The sequence below is a fragment of the Muscardinus avellanarius genome, assembly GCF_963383645.1.
Source record: "Muscardinus avellanarius genome assembly, chromosome: 6".
In the NCBI taxonomy this organism is placed as follows: domain Eukaryota; kingdom Metazoa; phylum Chordata; class Mammalia; order Rodentia; family Gliridae; genus Muscardinus; species Muscardinus avellanarius.
Window position 1 is genome coordinate 15,208,376 of NC_137791.1, and position 21,100 is coordinate 15,229,475.

A 21,100-nucleotide genomic window follows, 5' to 3' on the forward strand; every position below is an offset into this window, starting at 1 on the left:
GAAACACCATGGTAGGCATTTCAGTAGAGAGCGATGGAAAGGTCAATTGCAGATTTGTTGGTACTTAAGTGGTGTGTGTGGTAGAAAATGTATAGGCACCAAAGAGAGAAAACGATTCATACCAATCAATGGAAAGTGGTTTGGTTTTTGGGATGCTGCCAAGCCCTTGACTCCTGTTTTAAAGTTAATGCTGAGGTTTTAAATGCACATAAACACCATCTGTCTCCCTGGCCTCCTCTCTTTCAGCTCTAAACCCTGTCTTTGGAGATGAATTTCATGGAAGGTAATCATTTGAGCAATGTCTGCCTGCCGTACCTTTCAAGTAATTTTAAATACATCATTAAAGAAAAGGTAATCAGACTGCATATTTTATATTTTTAAAAAGTTACTATCTAAAGAAAGAAAGATATATCTTTAAAGAATAAAATTTTTAAAAAATTAGAATCATGAACAGATCTCAACAGTGGAGCAGTCTCTCCTATGAAAACATTTGACTTTTATTCCTTATTACCACCTCTCAAACTATCTCCTTTTCCAAGATGTTTCAGTGATGATCAGGCTTAAGGAGGTTACTGTGAATCTTGGCATGGTATATTTTACAAGCTGTTGGTAAATACCTTGTAAGTACTATAGTAATGACTGCTTCCTCACAACAAAAACTTTACGGCTGTACTTTGCAATTTCCTGATGAAATGTTTAATAGCTTCACCCTGTAATAGACCGGAGGGTGCAGTAATTGATTTTCTGTGTTATAGTACACTTAATATTCATGGGACCAAACAGTCTGTTCAAAGAGAATAGACATAAGTCAAGCCCGTATTGTTAATCTATTCGTACTGTGTAATCTGTTTAATGTATAGGGTTATTTTAAATAATAATTGATATCCTCATCATTTAACATACAATCCTTGAATATAATGCTGACTTAACCATTACTGTAACTTAAGGTGATTATTTCTTGGTGCATTCTCAATAGGCAGTCCACAGTGCCAAGTCTAACTCCTGGTTATCAAATCATCTCTAATGCTTCCTGTTGAGGATTCCCACAATTCAAGGAAATCAGCTAAATCTTATGCAAAATAAGGGCCTAAAAAGACTTTGTCATATCTGTAAAGTTACTTCTTTGTAATAGATCATTAAATTCTTGAGCTGTAAGGGACCTTGAAGTTGACCTGTCTTGTTAGTCAGATAAGAAAACTAAGAAATAAGCAAGGTGATCTTCTTCAAGTTAGTTGTCCAGCCAACTCAGTAGGTTTCCGTCTTATTTCCCATCGCCCATCACCTGCCTGCCATCTAGATGGTACTATCCCTCTCTCAGACTCCAAATCCCTATATGTTTCCAACATCTACTATTTCTCAAATATAGCTACAATTGCAAACATAAGTATCCTTATTTATAAATGTTAGCAGCTATTTAAAATATTCTGTGATCATTTAAGTCATAGTAAAGCCATAAGAAAAACAACAAAAATGGAAGACTGAACATATGTTAATAATAGATTGAAAAATATGTTGACATAAGCTGGGAAAACAAAATAAGAAGTCAGCTATGTTGAAAAAGCAAAACAAATGGTCATCGATGTTTCCAATGAACTGTCAAAATGGAAGATAGATAAATGCTGATAGAAAAATTGAATAGATGGTACTCGATCCAGCCAGTACAGTTACAAAAAAAGGGAAAACATGTTATTTATGTAATTTTTTCACATAACATGGAATATATATCCATGAATGTGAATATATCCATGAATGTGAATTTAAATATTAAGCAAATGGGAATTTACTCCCATTCAGCTTAGACAAACTATCTGTTGATAGTTTCGATAAATTCTTTTGATTTATTTTTAGAAAAAAAACAGCTTGGTTCTTTTTGAATTTCTGTTACTACAGCTCTGGTCTCCAAAATATTCACATAATTATTATGTAGCAGAATAACAATTCACACCCAATGAAATTTTCTACAGTACTTGAAATCATTTTCTTCTGGTAGCAGGCACACGCAGAGCTTCCACTTCATCTATTTAAATATCATTTGAGTTGATTTACCACCAGAGGCAAGAAAGATAATGCAGCAAATTCTTGTAATTATACAACCCAGAATTTTATTTGGTTAGTTGAACACAAAGCAATGAAATTCTAAACAAGTCCAATAGCTGATATTTTACTTTTTGTCTATACTGACAAGTTAATCTTGTTCCTTAGAAACTCGCTAGATCGCCAGAATCCTGTGCAAAATATCTTATTTTTAATAAAATGCCTAAATATTTTATTGCAGTTTCCCTGTGACCTGAAAAAAGGTTTTAGTTCTCTTCACCAGCACTTCTTAGTAAATGTAGACCGGTGAAAGCTCTGGGTATTTTACAGTCAAAATAAATCCATTTAAAGAAATTAATGTAGTCAATTCCAACACTGTTGTTTTTGCAACTGGATGATACAAGGGAAACTAAAGTCAGAGAAAAGATGTGACCCTGTCTGGGGGTTGTCTTTTGAGCAATGTAAAAACATTTCCCTCTTCCTACTCAGCTTGCACTACTTTAATGCAAGAAGAAACACCGTCTAAATGTTGTAGTAAGGGGAGGCAAAACAATTCATTTAAAATATTCAGTTTAGCTGGATGTGTGGAACACACCTGTAATCCCAGTAACCTGGGAGGCTAAGACAAGAGGATCATAGGTTTAAGGCCAGTCTCAGCAACTTAGCAAAACTCTGTTTCAAAATTAAAAAAAAAAAAAAATAGAGATGGGGTGTGACTCAGAAGTGGAAAAAAAGGTCCCTAAATTCAATCCCAAGCACAATACACACACACACACACACACACACACACACACACACACACACATGTGAGTGCATGTATGAACATACATATATACATATTGGTTCATACATACATATATATTGAGCCAAGAAAGATCTGTTTCATTTATTTGAATTAAAAAATGAAATAAAAGTACTCTTTATTTTTTGCAGTACTGGAGATGGAACTCCAGGGGCATTCTACCTCTGAGTCACACACCCAGCCCAATTTTTTTTCTTTATCCTAAAACAGGGTCTCACTGAATTGCAAAGGGCCTAAGTAGCTGAGGCTGTCCAGGAACCACAGTCCTCCTGTCTCAGCCTGCCAAATGCTGGGATTACAAGTGTGCACCACCATACTTGGCTGAAAAGTACTATCTTAAAATAAAAACAAAATTTTTTTTTTGCTCTTACTGACATTTTTTCAAATTCACATCTCCACTCTTCTTCAAGGCAAAATTCAGAATCATCTGTGAGTTTAAACTACTAAAAGTTACTTTTCCTGGGGGGATAAGTGAAGAACATAACCCAGTTTTCTGAATATCAATGGCAGAAGAGTCGTTTGCATAAGCTCATTGAAGATCACTCATTTTCACTGGCGATCCCAACTAATTAGGTAATGCCCTCTTCTATTTCAAAGTTTCTTTCTAATTATAAAAAGGCAATTGCTAATTCTACCTGCCATACAGAAGTAAATGGTAGAGCAGATGGCATAAGCAAGTGGTTATTATTTTAATAATCATATATACAACAGGCAAAAAATACTTGACATTTGTTATTCATTGCATCATAGAGAAACATGAAATGTTATAAACATGACTGCTGCATTAGTACAATGACATGTTTTCAGCATTCCATAAAAGAACCTCTAGCAGACAGGAGGTCTCCCAACTCCAGGAAATGTAAGTGTTACATGTGACTTGGACGTATCATGTATACATTCACAATGACTTCCTGTGAGATTCGACAGAATTCATTGTAAAATACACTCTTTTATTTATGCTCCATTTTTTATTGATGTTTTTAGTTTTCCTTTTGACTCATCACCTGCTCACCCCAAATGTGGTAAGTGGAACCCAAGAGCCTTTAAGTCACTTTCTCAAAAGTGTATTTCCCTAGTCGTTATGTGATGTTGGATTTCTTCATAGCATCAATCATTACTGCTATGCCCAAATTCCTACAATATACTTCTACACACCTTCTAGAGCACCAGCTCTATCAATGGTTTCCATTGAAAGTCCTGAGTTTTGGGGTAACTTCTAAACTCCAGTTGCTCTGCTTTTTCTTGTGATATGTTCAGATTTTCCATCTGTTTGATACATATATTTACTATTTGGCAACTCAGAACACGAACCACTGGATCATCCCTAGTGCTATTAACATACTGGTTTAGTTTTTTATTTCTTGAAATTAAACCTTTTTGATAATATTAAAGACATAAAGACAGCCCCCCCCCTTTGTGTGTGTGTGTGTGTGTGTGTGTGTGTGTGTGTGTGTGTGTGTCTGGGGATGAAACCCAGAGGCATTTGACCTCCGAGTTATACCCCTGCCCAATTTTTAATTCTTTATTTTGAAACAGGGTCTCACTGAGTTGCAGAGGGCCTCACAAAGTAGCTGAGGCTGTCTGCAAACCGTGATCCTTGGGTCTCAGCCTCCCAAATGCTGGGATTACAAGCGTGCGCCGTCACGCCAGGTTAACACAGGCCCTTTTTATATTCCCTCAGTTAGTTCTACTTAAGATTCTTTCTACATTCCTTTTTTTTTTTTTTTCAGAAATTATCCAAAGGTCACGAATATTAAAACACAGACTCCTGAGACCTGGTCTTGGATTCTGAATCAGCATTTGCTCATGGAGCAAGCTCGCCAAGAAGCATCACCAGTATTCTGTGATGTCCACCACTGCCAGCCCATTGCTGTACCTCAGCCTGGCTATCTCTGTTAGGCTGGCCCTCAGAAGGCATGCGCCCAGTGCGTCCTCATCCAGCCTCCTCATTGCCCAAAGAATAGACTTTCTCTTGGATAACTGGATAACTATCTAGGAGTTAAGGGTTTGTATAAGATGGCAATACTTTTAACTTCATAAAAACAAGGATAAAATGTGCACATCTCCAAAGCATCCAAATAACTGCATCCTCATCAGTGCTGTGTGAAACAGAGCCCCAATCATTCCATTTCCTCCTTTTGAAACCCAGCCTTTTCCATAGTAATCTAGTGAGTAGTTAGTGACGTTGCATTGTGGTTTACATTCACATTTCTCTATGGAAAATGATGCTAAAATCATTAAATGCACTTCTTCACTTTCCAAATATATTTTTTGGTACACCGAATTTTTAATTCTTTTGCCCATTTTTAATTGAGCTTGTTCTTAAAGTTGTATGAATATTTTATATATATTCTGATACAAGTTCTTTGTCAGATATGTATTTTACAGATACTTTCTCCTACTTAATGATTTGCCTTTTATTTTAGTAAGTGTCTTCCGAGAGATGAGATTTTAGTTTTAATAGAATTTCATGTATCGTTTTTATTTTTTGACTCATGCTTCTTGTCTTTTAAAAGTCTGTCTAGCCCAACATGACAAGTATTTTCTCCTGTAATCTTCTATAAGTTTATTTGTGTTATTTCTTTCATTATATATTAAGGTTTATTTATTTTGAGCTAAATTTTATATCTGTATGAGGTAAATACAAAGCCATTTCATTTTTTTAAAACTGGCTGTTCAATTGTTCCTGCATAATATACCATAATATACTGACAAAATAATTTTTCAAACAAAATTCATTTGTTTGTGTTTAAAGTTATTTTAACATGTATGTGCCAGTCTATGTATTCTGTGTTCTCTTCCATTAATCTATGTCTGTGCTAAACTAGTATTCACAAACTACCTAACACTTCCATATTATTTGTCTTTGAAAAAATAAGTATGTTTAAGTAAATTAAATGTTGGAAGTTTTAAAAATATCTGTTCATATATTTACTATTTCTCTCTACATATTCTTTTGTGTAGATCCAACTTTCCCTGGTATCATTTCCTTCTCCCTTAGGACTTTAGTAATTTTTTATAGGGCACATCTGCTATGAAATCTCTCATATTTCCTTTGTTTGAAATGTCCTTTATTTTGTGGTTACTTTTAAGAGGCATCTATCCTGTGTAGGGAAATTTTTCTTCCTTTTTTATTCTAACATTGTTTTTAAAAAAATTTTTATTGGTAGATTGTAGTCATCCATCTTGATGGATTACAAGATGGTAGAGGCATACTTGCACACATCTCTCATTAGCCCTCCCGCAATTCCTCCCCCATTCCCTCCCCCTCTCTCCTTCTCATGTTTGGCTTAGCGATTGACTTTGATATGTTTGTGAATGTACATCATGTACATTATGGAATTTCCCTCTTTCCCCTCCCATCAACCCTCAATTAGGTCGCCTTATTTGACCATCTATGGTTTCTCCTTCATCTAGAGTTCTTCCGACGACCTATTTTCTCCCTCGCTTCCACATATTAGAGAGAGCATCTGATTTCTTATTTTTTGTGACTATCTCACTTAGCATAATGTTCTCCATTTCCATCCATTTCCTTAACTCTGTTCTTCTTTATGGCTGAGCTCAATTCCATTATGCACATATCCCATAGTATTGTAATCCGCTCATGTGTTTTGATTTATCTTTCTTTTGATCAGTGCATTAAGATGTTACTTCATTCTCTTTTGGTTTGCACAGTGACTAATAGGAATTCAGCTGTGATTCTCAGTTGTGGTTCTATGCATGTGGCCTTTTTGTCCTTTTTTTTTAACCCAGAGCCCTCATCTCTGTTTCTGATTAATTTGATTAGATGTACTTAAGTTTCTTTTTCTATATTTATTCTGCTTGGAGTATATCAAATTTCTGGAATATTTAGTTTGAAAATTTTAACCCATTTCTGCAAATACTTTTCAGCTCCTTTTGCTCCCTTTTCTACTGGGACTAATAGAAATAGGTTACCTAACCCATCTCTTTAAAAGCCATTAATGTTTGGGTAATGTTCCTCAGTATTTCTTAATCTATATTTCATTTGAATTGATTAAGGGTCCATTTTTAACTTCACTAATCTTGTACAGAGATCAATCAACTGGTAATTCTACCCAGGATATATTTTTATTTCAGAAGCTATGTCTTATATTTGAGTTCTATTTGATTTAAAAAAAAATTTTTTTCTTTCATTATTCTCCTCATTCTATTCAGTTGTTACTATAATTTCCAAAATATATGGAGAACATTTAAAATTGTTATTTTACAGTCCTTATCTGCTAAATATAATCATCCTTGTAGTTTCTGTGTCTATTTATATACCTTGATATTTCTTTTAATTATGGGTTATATGTTTCTAATTCATCATGTTTGGTATTTGTTTAATGAATAACACCTTTTTATCTCTTACTGGAAATTGAATCCAAGGGTATTCTACCTTCAAGCTACACTCCCAGATCTATTTATTTTTTATTTGGAAATAGGGTCTGCCTAAGTTGCTGATGGCCTTGCTAAGTCACTGACACTACACTCAAACCTTAGATCCTCCTGTCTCAGCCTCCCAAATACTGAGATGACAGGCATGTGCCAGCAAGCCCAGCTAATGGGAGGCATTATAATTTTACATTCTTGGTTGTTTTATTTAACTATATTTCTTTTAAAAATAATGTTTTTTTTGAGACATGTGGTTAAATTACTTGGAATCAGTGGAATCCTTTCAAACCTGTTTTAAGGCAGCCTTATTTATTTATTTATTTATTTATTTATTTATTTATTTATTTATTTATTGTGGGTCTGGTGATGGAATCCAGGGTTGTTTGACCTCCGAGCTACACCCCCTGCCCTATTTCTTTATTCTTTATTTTGAGACAGGGTCTCACTGAGTTGCAGAGGGCCTCACCAAGTAAGTAGCTGAGGCTGTCCGCGAACCGCAGTCCTCCTGTCTCAGCCTCCTGAATGCTGGGATTACAAGCGTGTGCCACCACGCCTGGTTTAAGGCCTTATGATGGTGTATTAAGAGCAACATTTAAGTATTTATCTCTACTACTAGGGCCAGGCTCATGTGAGGACTCTATTTTCTGTACATTGCAAGATCTCTTACTCTTCCAGTGAAAAGAGAAACTATTCTCATATTTCTGTGACCATGAGGAAATGTTTTATGTCTGGTATTTTGTTTACCTAGACACTAGACATGGGTAGTTTATTCTCAGGCATATATAGATCAGTACGCAAGTAAACATTTAAAGGCATTCATTTACAAATCCCCAAGACTTTCTCTGTATGAATATCCCTGTTTCCTGATACTCTTCTCCATAAATTCTAGATATTTCTGACTTCCCAAAAACAAATCCCTATCTACTAAGTTTGAAAAGATACTGTTTGGGTTGCCCCTTTCAGGGTTGCAGCCTGGAAAATGCCTCAGGAAGTTAGTTAGGCATTCACAGGGATCGCATACTCTGTTACCTTCTTGTATTACCTATTTTCCAATGCCTTAGAATCATTCTGTCAAGTGTTTTTGTTATTTAAGGTGGTAGGATCCATGTGTCTCCATTATGTAGAAAGAAGTTTTTACTTCATACATTTTAAACACAAGTCTCATTTTTCAATTCTCTAAATTTCCAAAAAACAAAAAATTTAGTTCATTGTATAATATCATTCCTCAAATATTTACCATTTACAAGAGATTTTTATAAAAAGCATAAACATATGTTCTAATCTTGACATTTCATCTTCATCTAAACCGGTGATTCTTAAATTCCCTTAGGCTGTTGATATACACGTACATATAACCATAAATAATAAGCAGCAACTATAATATTTATAAACAATATTAAACAATTTTAAATAATATTTAAAACCATAAACAATAAACAACTACAATGAAAAAAATTCTACTGCTATTAAGTCCTTTCTTTAATTTGGGGCTGAAATAGACCTGGGAGTGATTTAAATGAATGAATAATAACAAAATTCCTTCTTAGTATCTTAAGTAATCAACATAACCTGTATCTCCTCCTCTATGTTACATGTGTCTTTAACTTCTTAGAAAACTAACTTTTTGACATTGCTATTATAGAAAACAGGACATTTCTTGAAAAAATTCTGAGTTAGGTTATACAATAAAATATTTTCTATTTTTCTCAGATAAAGAATGTTTTAGTATACTGTGCTGAAGTATAAATAGAAATTGGAATTTCTTAAATATAAAGTGAGTCTAGCCTCTAATATTAACATTTGAAACTGTTTAGTAATTGTGACTTTGTGAAACACTCCCATCCTTTTAAAACACTTGATTATAAAAGTTAAGTACTATGTCTATGTAGTACTTATCATATAACATCAAGTATAATACCATATACAAGTATTCCATAGTGTTTTGATGAGTAAGATGATAATGACTTTCTAAACAAAGCCTATTACTCTCTATAAAATGGAGAAGGTCACAGGCATCTGAAAACTAACATCACACATATTTCTGAGCTCTGAGATATCTATATACTACCTACATTTATTATTTTGTGGTTTGAATTGATATTTTTTCATAAAATAAAATTATTTTAATCCAAGAAACTGATACACATTTTATCTAACTCTAATATTAATTGTTTTATCTTTGTTAAAATGTTGGCCTATTGCCTGGCATGGTGGTACTCACTTTCTAAGCCCAGTATGTGGGAGGTTGAGGCAGGAGGATCGCAGGTTTGCAGCTAGCCTCAGCTACTTAGTGAGGCCCTCAGCAACTTAGTGAGACTCTTTTTCAAAATAAAGAATAAAAATTAGGGTTGAAGAGCCAGAATTCCCTAGGGTTCAATCCCTAGTGCTGCGTGTACAAGGAACACACACACACACCACAAATGTTGTCTTATTTTTTGCCTTTTTTCTTAAATTATTCAGAAAAACTCAAGAGTTTCCCTAATGTTAGAATCTTACAAGTTAATCATTTCTCTATTTTCATGAAACAACATGTTGTAACCAAATCCAATTCTATATCAGAAGGTAGACTAAGAATTTAAAAATTATAATATAGCCGGGCATGGTGGCGCATGCTTGTAATCCCCGCGCTTGGGAAGCAGAGACAGGAGGATCGCGCAGGTTCGAAACCAGCCGCACGCGCTGGCTTAGGAGACCCTGTTTCCAAAATGAAAAATGTAAAAAATAGGTCTGGGAGTGTAGCCCGAAGGTAGAAGGGCTTCCAGGAACCCCAGTACCACCAAAAAAAAAATTATAATATAATGTAATTGAGTTTGTGTACAATAGAACATGAAAAATTTATAGAAAATATTTATTATTGTGAAAACTCACATGTGTTCTTCACCACACACACATTTGTTTCCTTAAGTTTTGTGCAAGCGCCCATCACAGTAGGCTGATTCAAAGACACAGGACAGTGGTGAGCTCATGGATGGCATCAGAAACATGACCTGTGAGCACATTATGGTGATAATTCTGTGCCTTGTTTTCCTCAACTGTGTAAATGGTAATACTAACAATGTTCCGTAGGGTTAAGAAGAGTAAATGTTGAAAATAATGTTATACACACCAACTCATGAAATTGGGAAAATTGAAGATTTTTGTACAAGAGTATCCTCAGTATCTGAGCCTTAGGTAAACGTGGCTCTTAAAATCATCCTCATGACCATTACAGCTATTACCACCAATGATTTTGAATTTCTTAGGAAAAACAGATGTGTGACTTATCTTGCTCAGCTAATAGTGGGAAATACTTTGACTTTTTATACATTGTTTCTTTTTTTTTCTTTCTTTCTTTCTGCCAGTAGGCGTTTGAAGCAATGGAATGGTGGAATTTTGATGTGGAGCATCAACCCTCTGCTTGGTTCTCAGTAGCAGCACAGATGATAGGGACAGCTGGATATATAAATATTGTCTCCTCCAAGATTCTCTGAATATGTCAGCAAGCTGGGTTTCTCTGCTGCTCCTTGTTTGTCCACAGTCTCTGAATATATGTTTAATGGATAATGATTCCCTTCCTATCATCTCTATCTAGGTGCAATGGATCTTTTTATAAGCAGAGATGCCACCTTATCACACAATAGTTGAATGTGTCCTTCTGTTACCTATGGGCTGCCCCTAGCCTTCCTTGGCCACTCCAAGTCTGTTCCAGTGAGCTCTTTCATGTACAGGGGCTCAAAGGCTACACAACCTTCTGAGTTCCCTGATAAGTATTCATAGAGATGTTGTCTGTTATTTCTCAAGCATGTTGCCTGAACGAGTTCTTATAAAAGCAATGCCAAAAGATTATTTTCCAAACATCAGATCCTAATTTATAAAAGAAATAGAGAAAGGTAGTTGTGAGGATACAAAGTAGCAGTGCTGCCAGGTGGATAAGTCTAGAGATCTAACACAAAACATCAGGAGGACAGGTGATGACATTTTACTACATTTAAGATTCCTGTTAAATGAGTGGACTTTAGCTATTCTAGCCACAACAATAAAAAAGAAGACAATTTGAAATGATGGGTATATTAATTTGCTTCATCCTGGGAACATCTTAATTACCTGGGAACCTCTTAACTATCTGTTTGTATACCTTAAGATCAGGTGATAAAACCTAAATATACAGAATAAAATGTATTTTAATATTATCAATGAAGAAAAATATTTTTCTAATCTAAAGTAACTTAAATATCTCAAACTTAAGCAAATATTTTAAAACTTAAATCCTGCTTATTTTAATTATATTAAAACTTATATACCTAAAACTTTTTCCTTTATGATAAATTTGTAGATCATTCTTTATTCTAAACCATGAGCCACTTACAATCTTCATAGGTTATGCAAAACCATCAATTTAGATACTTCTCTGAAATTCCAGTGATGAATTTTTAAAAGGATGCATGAGTTGCTAACTTAACTTTAAAAAGATAACAGCTGGGCACGGTGGTACACACCTGTAATCCCAGGACTTGGAGACAGACTGAGACAGGGGAATCACAGGTTCAAAGCTAGCCTCAGAAACTTAGTGAGACTCAGCAACTTAACAGAACCCTGTTTCCACATAAACAATAAAATAGGGCTAGGGATGTATCTCAAAGGTAGAACACTCCTGGATTTACTCCCCAGCCACCCCCCCCCTCTCTCCTTGTTTCAAAGGCTGAGAGATTTATTATTGGATGAACTTATCTACAGACATAAGGGAGGAAATTCTGGATTCAAGCAATTTACAGTACTCCAACCCCTCATCACTGCAGCAAGTTGTAAATGACAGATGGAATGGCCAATCCCTGCCCAAAGCACAGCAAGAATATAATGATGGCCCTGAACTCTCTACAGAGATGTGCTAGCTGCTAACATTTCCTGCTTAGTTGAGCCCAGAAAAAACTCACCTCATCTACAAATCCAAAAAGAAATGAACCCAATTAAATCATATTATTTTACTGAATGCAGTATTATCTTCTATTTTTCTTCTTAACTACTTGTATTAAAAACATATTAGAGGGGACTTCCGGGAAGATGGCGACCGAGAAAAGCGGGGCTTAAGAGCCCCGCTAACAACCAATCTCCATTACCACAAAACCAGGGCCTTTCATAGCCAGAAAACACCATCACCAGAAAAACAAAAAAAACCACCAGGCTCCAGAGAGAAAGCGGACTGAGAACAGAGCTCAGGGCCACAGAGGAGACACACGCGCCCGAGGACGCAGCAGCAGCGCCATACTGCCGGCGGCAGCGGCGAACTCAACGGACGGCTACAGCAAGCCGAGGTGAGCTGCTGCGGACAGCCAGGCGGGATTTCTCCACGCAGAGAGCGTCTAAAGCTCCCAGTGGCCGAGCTCAGCACACGCTGCAGGGATTCAGAGTGGAAATCAAAACCAGAGAAGAAAAAATACGCCAGCCTCATGGCCGAGGGCGTGGCAGAGGCGCCATATTGCCACTGGCGGCGGCAGCAGCAATGAGTTCACCGAGTCCAGTACAGCTACATCTGCGTACTCAAGAACAGTGAGTCAAATTGCGGGCCACAGAGGAGAAATCCCAGTACTGTACCTCCTGGGACTTGACCCAGTGAGGGAGTGGTGGTGGCAGAGATATCACACCATAGGAGAACGTGCAACCTGGCACCCCCCATAGTTTAAAGCAGCCTCTATCGACTCCCTGGGTTGGAGACTCTGTGATACAACCCAGTAAAGGAGTAGTGGGGTCTGAGATAATACAGACTCGAGATCCAGAGCACCTTAAGTGAAGCCATAGTGACCTAAGGGAAGAACCCAGAGAAGGCACAAACCTCCGAAATCATGGGAAAGAGGAATAATACTGGAGTAATGAATGCGCACAACCCCACAACATCAGAACCCTATAAACAGAAAATCAGAGATTTCTAGAAGATCAAATCAGGAAAATAACTGTAGAAATAATAGAGGTGCTTCGAAAAGAACTCAGAGAGAGCCAAAAAGAGATAAAGGATGCAATTAATGAAGTAAAGGCCTCAATTCAAAGCACAAACAACCGATTAGAACACATGGAGAACAGAATCTCGCTTTTAGAAGATGAGCAATCCAAAAATGAACGCATAGTTTCTAATCTAGAAAAAAATATCCAACAGCAGGAATCTGACATTGAAGAAATATGGGCCCATCTTAAGAGAGCTAACCTAAGAATAATTGGAAAAGAGGAGGGAAAAGAAAGTGAAACCAAAGGGATCAACAATCTCTTCAAGGAAGTAATAGCAGAAAATATTCCAAATATAGAGCAAGAGGTTGATACACAGATCCAGGAAACTTATAGAACTCCCTTTAGACAAGATTGGAGAAGAGGATCCCCACGCCACATAATTGTCAAAATGACCAATGTGGAAGCCAAGCAGAGAATCTTAAAGGCAACAAAAACAAAGGGCCAAGTGACATTCAGAGGCAAGCCAATTAGAATCACTCCAGACTTCCCAAACCAAGTCATGAGAGCCAGAAGGGCTTGGAGTAACATATTCCAAACTCTGAAAGAAAACAACTTCCAGCCAAAAATTTCCTATCCAGCAAAACTTTCTATCAAATTAGATGGAGAAATAAGAAGCTTCCATGACAAACAGAAACTGAAGGAATTTATGTCTTCAAAACCAGCGCTAGAGAAAATACTCAAAGAGATTAACTACAAAGAAGAAATAGGTAACACACTCCAGAACTAGAGAAACAAGATTTTCCATCCAACAGACAACTAAGATTGGTTATCTGTGGAGATTCATTATTTTTGTTAGTCTTTACCTATCTCTAAATTGTATTGTTTGCCTTTATTGTTGTTAATTTTTAGGATTTCTAGTTGGAATATTAATATACCTTCAGATATAGCATTTGGAAATATTTTATCCAATTCTATTAGTAACTTTTAACTCTGTTTACATTGTCTTTGGATATACAATATTGTTTTTTTATTTTTTAGGGAGTTTGTATATTCTTCTGTTGCCTGTGCCATTGAAATCATATCCAAGAAATCACTGCCAATTTCAATGTTGTGAGGTTTTATGACCCAGATTTTCTTCTAAAAGTTTATAGTCTTAAGATTTATATTTAGGTCTTTTATCTATTTTGAGTTAATACTTGTATGTGGGATTAGGTAAGGGTCCAATTTTATTCTTTTCCATGTAATTATTATTTTTCAACAATATTTAGTTAAAAGATTATTATTTCCACCACCAAATGTTCGTGGAAACCTTGTCAAAAATAACTTGACAATATAGGGAAGAATTTAGCTCTAGGCTTGTATTTAACTCCAATGGTTTATATATCTGCCTTTAGAACAGTATTACACTGTTTCAATTATTGTAGCTTTATATGGTTTGAAATCAGAAAATATATATCTGCTAGCTTTGTTCTTTTTCAAGATCGTTTTGGGTATCTAGAATTCATATTCCATATTAGGATAGATTTTTTTCTGAAAAACAAATATATGAATATATGATAGTTTCACCTAAAAAAACAGAAAAAAAATATGCTCTGGTAAGAAAGAAAGCAAAAAGAAATATTGAAATGTTATCTTTAAGTTATCAAAAGCTTGGTATCAGACAAATGAAACTGTTATGTGAGATTATCATTTTTAATTTTGGATAAATTGCTATAATACTAGATGTCAACCACTAAGCCAAGCATGGGAAGGAGGGATGGGGAGGGAATGGGGTGGGGATCGGGTGGGGGCTGACTGGGCGATGTGTGCATGTATGTCTACAAAAGTTTGTATCCCACTATGATGTATGAATACAGTGCACCAATAAAATAAAATAAAATAAAAAAAAAACATATTAACAATTAGAATACTGATGTGTTGCTAATAAATTTGTCCCAAAAAGAGTTTTTAAAAATTTAAATAAGGAGATGTCAAAACATATAAATTGCATAAGGATACAGAACTGGTTTGATTCCTACATTTTACTAGAGGCTTATAATTTTTAATGTTTTTAACATTATTGAGATTTTTTTTCTTTTAAAAATTAAGATAATGTATACTTCGAAACTGTGAAGGTTAAATACATTAGCATAACTAGCCATGAAGAAAGTACTTACAAAATTTGGTCAATATTTTCTTATTTTTCCATGATAAAAATAACTATTCTGGCATAAAAAGAATGCTCCATTTCAAACTGGAGGTTTTGGGTTTTGACTTTTCTATTTTTAATTTATTAAACACATTATTTGACCTTTCAGCATAGATTATCAATTAAATGTAATGAAAATAGATATTAGTTTTTCCTATGATTAAAAATATATAAAAGTGTGCAAATTTAAAATGCTATATAAGTGCAAGGTGTTACTACTATTATGAATTAAAATGTCTGAATAAAACAGTATATGTATGCATAATATCCAGTTTTTGATATATCTGTTTTTTTAGAGATAAAGAACTACACTGTTGACTTATTCTAGAATTATAATACAAGAGTGTTTTTGTTCAGTTTCTTCATGGACATATTTATTAGAAATATTATAATAAATTACAAGATGGAAGAATGGCAATACAAAGGGTGGGCACCTTGTTATTGAACTCTGGGATCCCTGCTAACTAAAGTTAAGCTCTAATTTCTTTTCTTCTTCTTTGGTTCTTACTATGCCACATAGCTGCCCTAATTAGCTATGAAAGGGTACTAAGTCCCTGCTCTCTGTTGGGTGGCCTTTCCTTTCTAAGAAAGAGGAACAAAACATCTTTGGAAAACACTGGGTTTACATTCCATTCTATTTCACAGGCTAACTAATACTTGGTGAAATTTTTAGAATCCCCTCCCAATAGATAATATCATTGAAAGCAAACCTAGGCAGAAGAATTACTTGGTGCCGCTAATGAGAATCCACACCAAAGTTCTGCCTTCAATGAAGTGACATTCTGACTGAAATGCATTGCTTTTCATGCATAAAAATCAGGTGTTCCAGCAGAAGAAAATATTTTTCAAAATCTCATTGCATTCATTTAGTAAGACCATAAGCCGACGGAAATGAAAGTTGTCAAAGAAAAGAGAAAATATATACCAATCAATAACAAGTTTCATTTCTTACTAGGTAAAAGAAAATAATGCTTAATATGATTTGAAAAAGAATAAGGCCAAGTCATTTTGATCCTGTTTGAAAGCTGTTTTTAACCCAATATCTTTTAGATTTGCAGATGCTAAGAAAAAAAAAAAAACAACATGTCTTGGGGAATCAACACGGATGGGAATGGCAGTATTTTGTTTCTCCCACTGCAGTGATGGTTGGATCTTACCTTTTCTGAAAGCATCTTTAAGGCATTCTTCAAGCTGTCTGGAGAACGCTGGCTTGCAGAATTAAGCAGCAGGTCGGCATGGGTTGCTACAAGAGGTTGGAGCCGATCAATATTGCTCAGAACTTCTTTTGCTTTTGCTGTGTTTTCCGGTGAATAGTAAATAAACTGGTACCCCGTACTGCAACAACAAAGAAAATAGCACATTACCCCCAGTGCAGAGAGAATCTGCATGTCCTTAATAGCAGATGATCATGGGTAAACAGAACTCCAACTGCCATTACTTTCTGTGGCATGGATAAGAACTGTTGTAAGGAAGCATTATGCCAGATGTGGTGGCACACACCTGTAATCCTGGTGGATCAGAGAGAAGCTGAGACGAAAGGGTCACAGGTTTGAGACCAGTCACAGAGATTTAACAAGATACTCAGAACCTAGCAAGACCCTGTTTAAAAATGAAAATAAATGAACAAATAAAAAGGGTTGAAGGTAGTAGCTGGTAGGTAAAATGTCCCTGGGTTCAGTTCCTAGTTCCAAGAAAAATAAAGTGCTAAGGGAGAGCTATAAAGTCCTAACCGTTTTAAAGTAAAATGACAATGGTATGTCTTTTTATCATTAAGAAGTATTTATTTTTATTTTTATGTGAAACATATTGAAAATGGCATACATTCAGAGAATGTTTGGTGTCCTCCCCCCTGCCTCCTTTTTCCCCCACTCCTAACAATGAGTGTCCAGGCTGACCATGCTACAGTCAGACTTTTATACATATTTGGATATAGCTCCCCCATTAATCAACCTCGGCCTTCTTACTCTCCTACCCTTCCTTTCTAGCTTTGCTGAGGTTTCCCCTCCATTATCTGGAGTCCCTCTGATATCCCAAATACTCCCTAGTTTGGGAATATTAGAAAAAACATATATATGTCCTTTCTCTTTCTCTGCTTGGCTGATCTCACTTAACATAATGTTCTCCAGGTCTTTCCATCTTCTTGCAAACAACATGATTTCTACAGTAACGTATGCATATCCATGTTCATAGCAGCCCAAAATATGGAACCATCCTAGGTCTCCATAAATAGATGATTGGATTGCAAAATTATGGGAAATACACACAATGGAATTCTACTAAGCAATAAATAAGAACAAAGATATGTCTTTATCACACTATGTAAAGTAAATCTAGTCCTTGTTCTACTACCAGAAAGACTATATATGATCATATATATCAGGTATTAATATTAAAAAATTAGTATTAATATTAATTAGGAATATGCTTGAGGTCACACAGTACACAGAGAAAACCTAAGCCTTTATATTGAAGTCGATCCTTACAAATCCTGGCTTGTCACTTACTAGCTGGGTAACCTTGGACAGCTCTCAACTTCCTCATCAGGAGACTGGAACAATTATGTAAACAGCTCTTTGAAGTGGTCAGATTAGAGATCAGTCATATGAAGTACCTAAAATAGGGTCGGTATTAGAGCAAACACATAGTAACTACTACCCATGTTTTCCTCTATCACACTGAGCAAGGGATAGAGAGCTCCAAGTTTATTAATAGTTCATAAAGGAGAAAAAAAACATGAATGTCAGGTGGGTAAATGTCTAATTTTATTGGATATAAAAAGAGCCTTAATATCATAAAAATTCTGTTATGTTGTTTTACGACCACTCTTTTTTCTTATGATTTCCCATTGGATCTGTAAATATATTTAAGTTGAATACTAATTGAAATATTATTGGCTCTCATAATGATCATCTCGGAGCTGATCAGGAATACTACAGGCATAGAGATTTTTTGTAGAAAAGGAATCTCTGACTAGTTTTATTAAGAAAGACAAAGGACACATTCCAACAGACAAAGGGAAAAAAAACAAGTCAAGAAGGACTGAGGTCATGGCTGAAGCTGAAGCATCCACATGGTTAGTACAATCTTGCTTACATAATTTTTACACCCAGCTGTACAGGTATGTCTTCCTGTCTTCCTTCCTTCCTTCCTTCCTTCCTTCCTTCCTTCCTTCCTTCCTTCCCTCTTCTTCCGTGTGTGTGTGTGTGTGTGTGTGTGTGTGTGTGTGTTACTAGAGATTCAACCCAGGGGTATCCTACCTCTGAACTATATCTCCACCCCTATTGTTTTTATTTTGAAAGAGTATTTCACTAAGTTTCTGCAGCCCTTGCTAAGTTGCCAAGGCTATCCTTAAACCTGTGATCCTCCTGTCTCAGTCTCCCAAGTACTGGGATTCCAGATGTGTACCACCATGCCTGGATATCCAAGTAAATTTTTACAACACCTTGCAGCCTAGGTTTAGTATTTATTAAATGTTTCTGCTATAGCTATCTGCTAAATTATTAAAATTCTCATAATTCCAATTTTCACCTTGAAAAACTAGAAATCAGAAATATTAATATCAAACAGAAACATTCTCTTTTCTCTCCTGGTTTATTTCAATGATAAACATTCCGAATCCTTGAAGAAATGATATTATTTTACAAGCATATAATAAATACTCCTTCTCTCCTCTTTACCTATTTCAATTATTTTTTTTTTTGAAAAATGATTAAAAATGTGTCCTGGGATGCTTGAACTACTCAGCAGACAGGACAAGAAGTCAACGAGGATTACAGGTTTCTGAAGGCTGAGAAATGCAGTGTTAGATTGTGACTCTCTTGTGGGTTTGGTTTGACCTCTTACTGTAGACTTTTAAATTCCAAGATGAATGTATTACAAAACTCTGAGATGTGTATGTACCAATGGAATTCTATTCAGCCATATAGAAAAAATTTATGTCATTTTCAGGGGAACGGATGGAACTGGAGAACATTATGTGAAGTGCGATTAATCACAAAAAGTGAACGGCCAGATATTCTACCTCATACTGCAGAAGCTAGGGAGGAATTGAGACATAAGAGGGACTCCAGACAGAGGAGGGAAAGCAACCTTAACTGAGTGGAGGAGGGGGCTTTACTGAGGGAGACTGGAGGAAGGAGGAAGGCTTGAGAAGGGAAACACCTCAAGGAACATGATTACATACTCAAGCTTATCAGAACCAATCCCTGTGCTGAGTAGTGGAAGGAGGAAGAGGGAACTGGCTCAATGTTTGTGTGTGCATGCACGCCCTATCACCCTGAACCTCAGTCTATGATTACAATCAATAGTAATTTTAACAAAGAATTTAAACATACTCTCGCTATCTATTCTGTATTGTAATGCAAATTAAGGGGAGCAACAAATAGCAACTGAGAAGAGAAGAAAGGAATCTATAGTCCTTAATGATGACTTATGTCTGTTTCTTGTTCATCGCATGGTTGGGACTGAGGCCCATCAAAAAATTCATGAACTGTTTCTTGGTACTTAGACCACAAAGTTCAATCCATCACAGTCTTCATTAACTCCGTGCTAGTTTTGTGGCAGTTATCTAAAGATAGTTATATATCAACTGGCAGGGGTGATATTTCACACCCTATAGCTCTGACCTCAGAGTACGATGAGGCCACAGACCTAATACTTCCAGAAAGCAGTGTGTGGTATTTCCTCAGTGGCCCTCTTTGCTGTCCTGCTTTCCTGGTACTACAGTTGTTTTCCTGATGCATTCTGACGGGCGCTGACAGGTGCCCACCACTCAGTCCTTGGAAAGCTGTCCTGCTCAAGGCTGAATATCAGCCATCTTGCTTTTCATACGACTCCCTTTTCTTTTTTAATTTTTTGCTTAAATACTGGAGGTGGAACCCAGAAGTATTCTACCTCCGAGCTATGCTCTCAGTCCCATTTTTTATTCTTTTATTTGAAACAGGGTCTCGCCAAGTTGCAGAGGGCTTCACAAGTAGCTGAGGCTGGCCGCGAACCTGCGATTCTCCTGCCTCATCCTCCCAAATACTGGGATTACAAGCGTGCGCCACCACGCCCAGCTCACAGGACTTCTCTTTCTAAGGACTCCATTTATGACCTCTCATACACTCACTCCCCTTCATTCTTTTTGATTCCTGTTTGTACTGTCTTTGTTTACTGATATCATCCTTTCCGGGCAGCTCACTTATTTATTCATGAATAATATCTACTTTCATTATCTTTCCTGCATATTCCTTCCTCCACACCTTCCCTTGGGATCCTTTTTCTGTTTGAGTCTAAAATATACAATTCCAAGTTTTTCTGCCCCCCCCTTTGGTCTAGATCAGTGATGCTCACATTTTAGCAGGCATAAGACTCACTCAGGTATGAGGACAGGGATGATTTATTTTAAAAATTTAGATTCCTTAATCATACCAAGAGATTTTGCTTCAGTAGGTGGCAGCCTTTGTAATAAATCCTCAGGAGATTCTGATGTAAGTGAAGAACTGAGCGGCTTTAGAGACACCTGCTGCCAGTGTTTTGACTCGGAGATGCCCTCTGAACCTGGATAATGCTGCCCAAGGACTCATGAAAGTCCCTTCTTAAGCTATCCTAATTTTCTTAGTATTTTCAAGACTACTGTTTGTTCGGTGGCACCGGGGTTGAATCCACAATCATTTCACCTCTAAGATACTCAGCATTTTATTTTAGAATTTGTTTTGTTTTTAAACAGTCTTACGAGGTTGTGTAGAGATTTACAAAGTTGCTGCAGCTGGTCTCATACCTGTGGT

At 36.2% G+C, this 21,100-nt stretch overlaps 1 protein-coding gene across 8 annotated transcripts in view; it reads right to left on the bottom strand.

The window, feature by feature from the left end:
* The window catches only part of INPP4B (inositol polyphosphate-4-phosphatase type II B), a gene marked incomplete at both ends in the record, with an annotated part of 387,908 nt that overhangs the window by 124,015 nt on the left and 242,793 nt on the right, over positions 1–21,100 (bottom strand). For all 8 annotated transcript variants that reach the window (XM_080697036.1, XM_080697033.1, XM_080697032.1 and 5 more), the window contains one exon: positions 16,490–16,667. In XM_080697036.1, the coding sequence (XP_080553162.1) occupies positions 16,490–16,667 (178 nt within the window). The remainder of the gene's footprint in view (positions 1–16,489; positions 16,668–21,100) is intronic.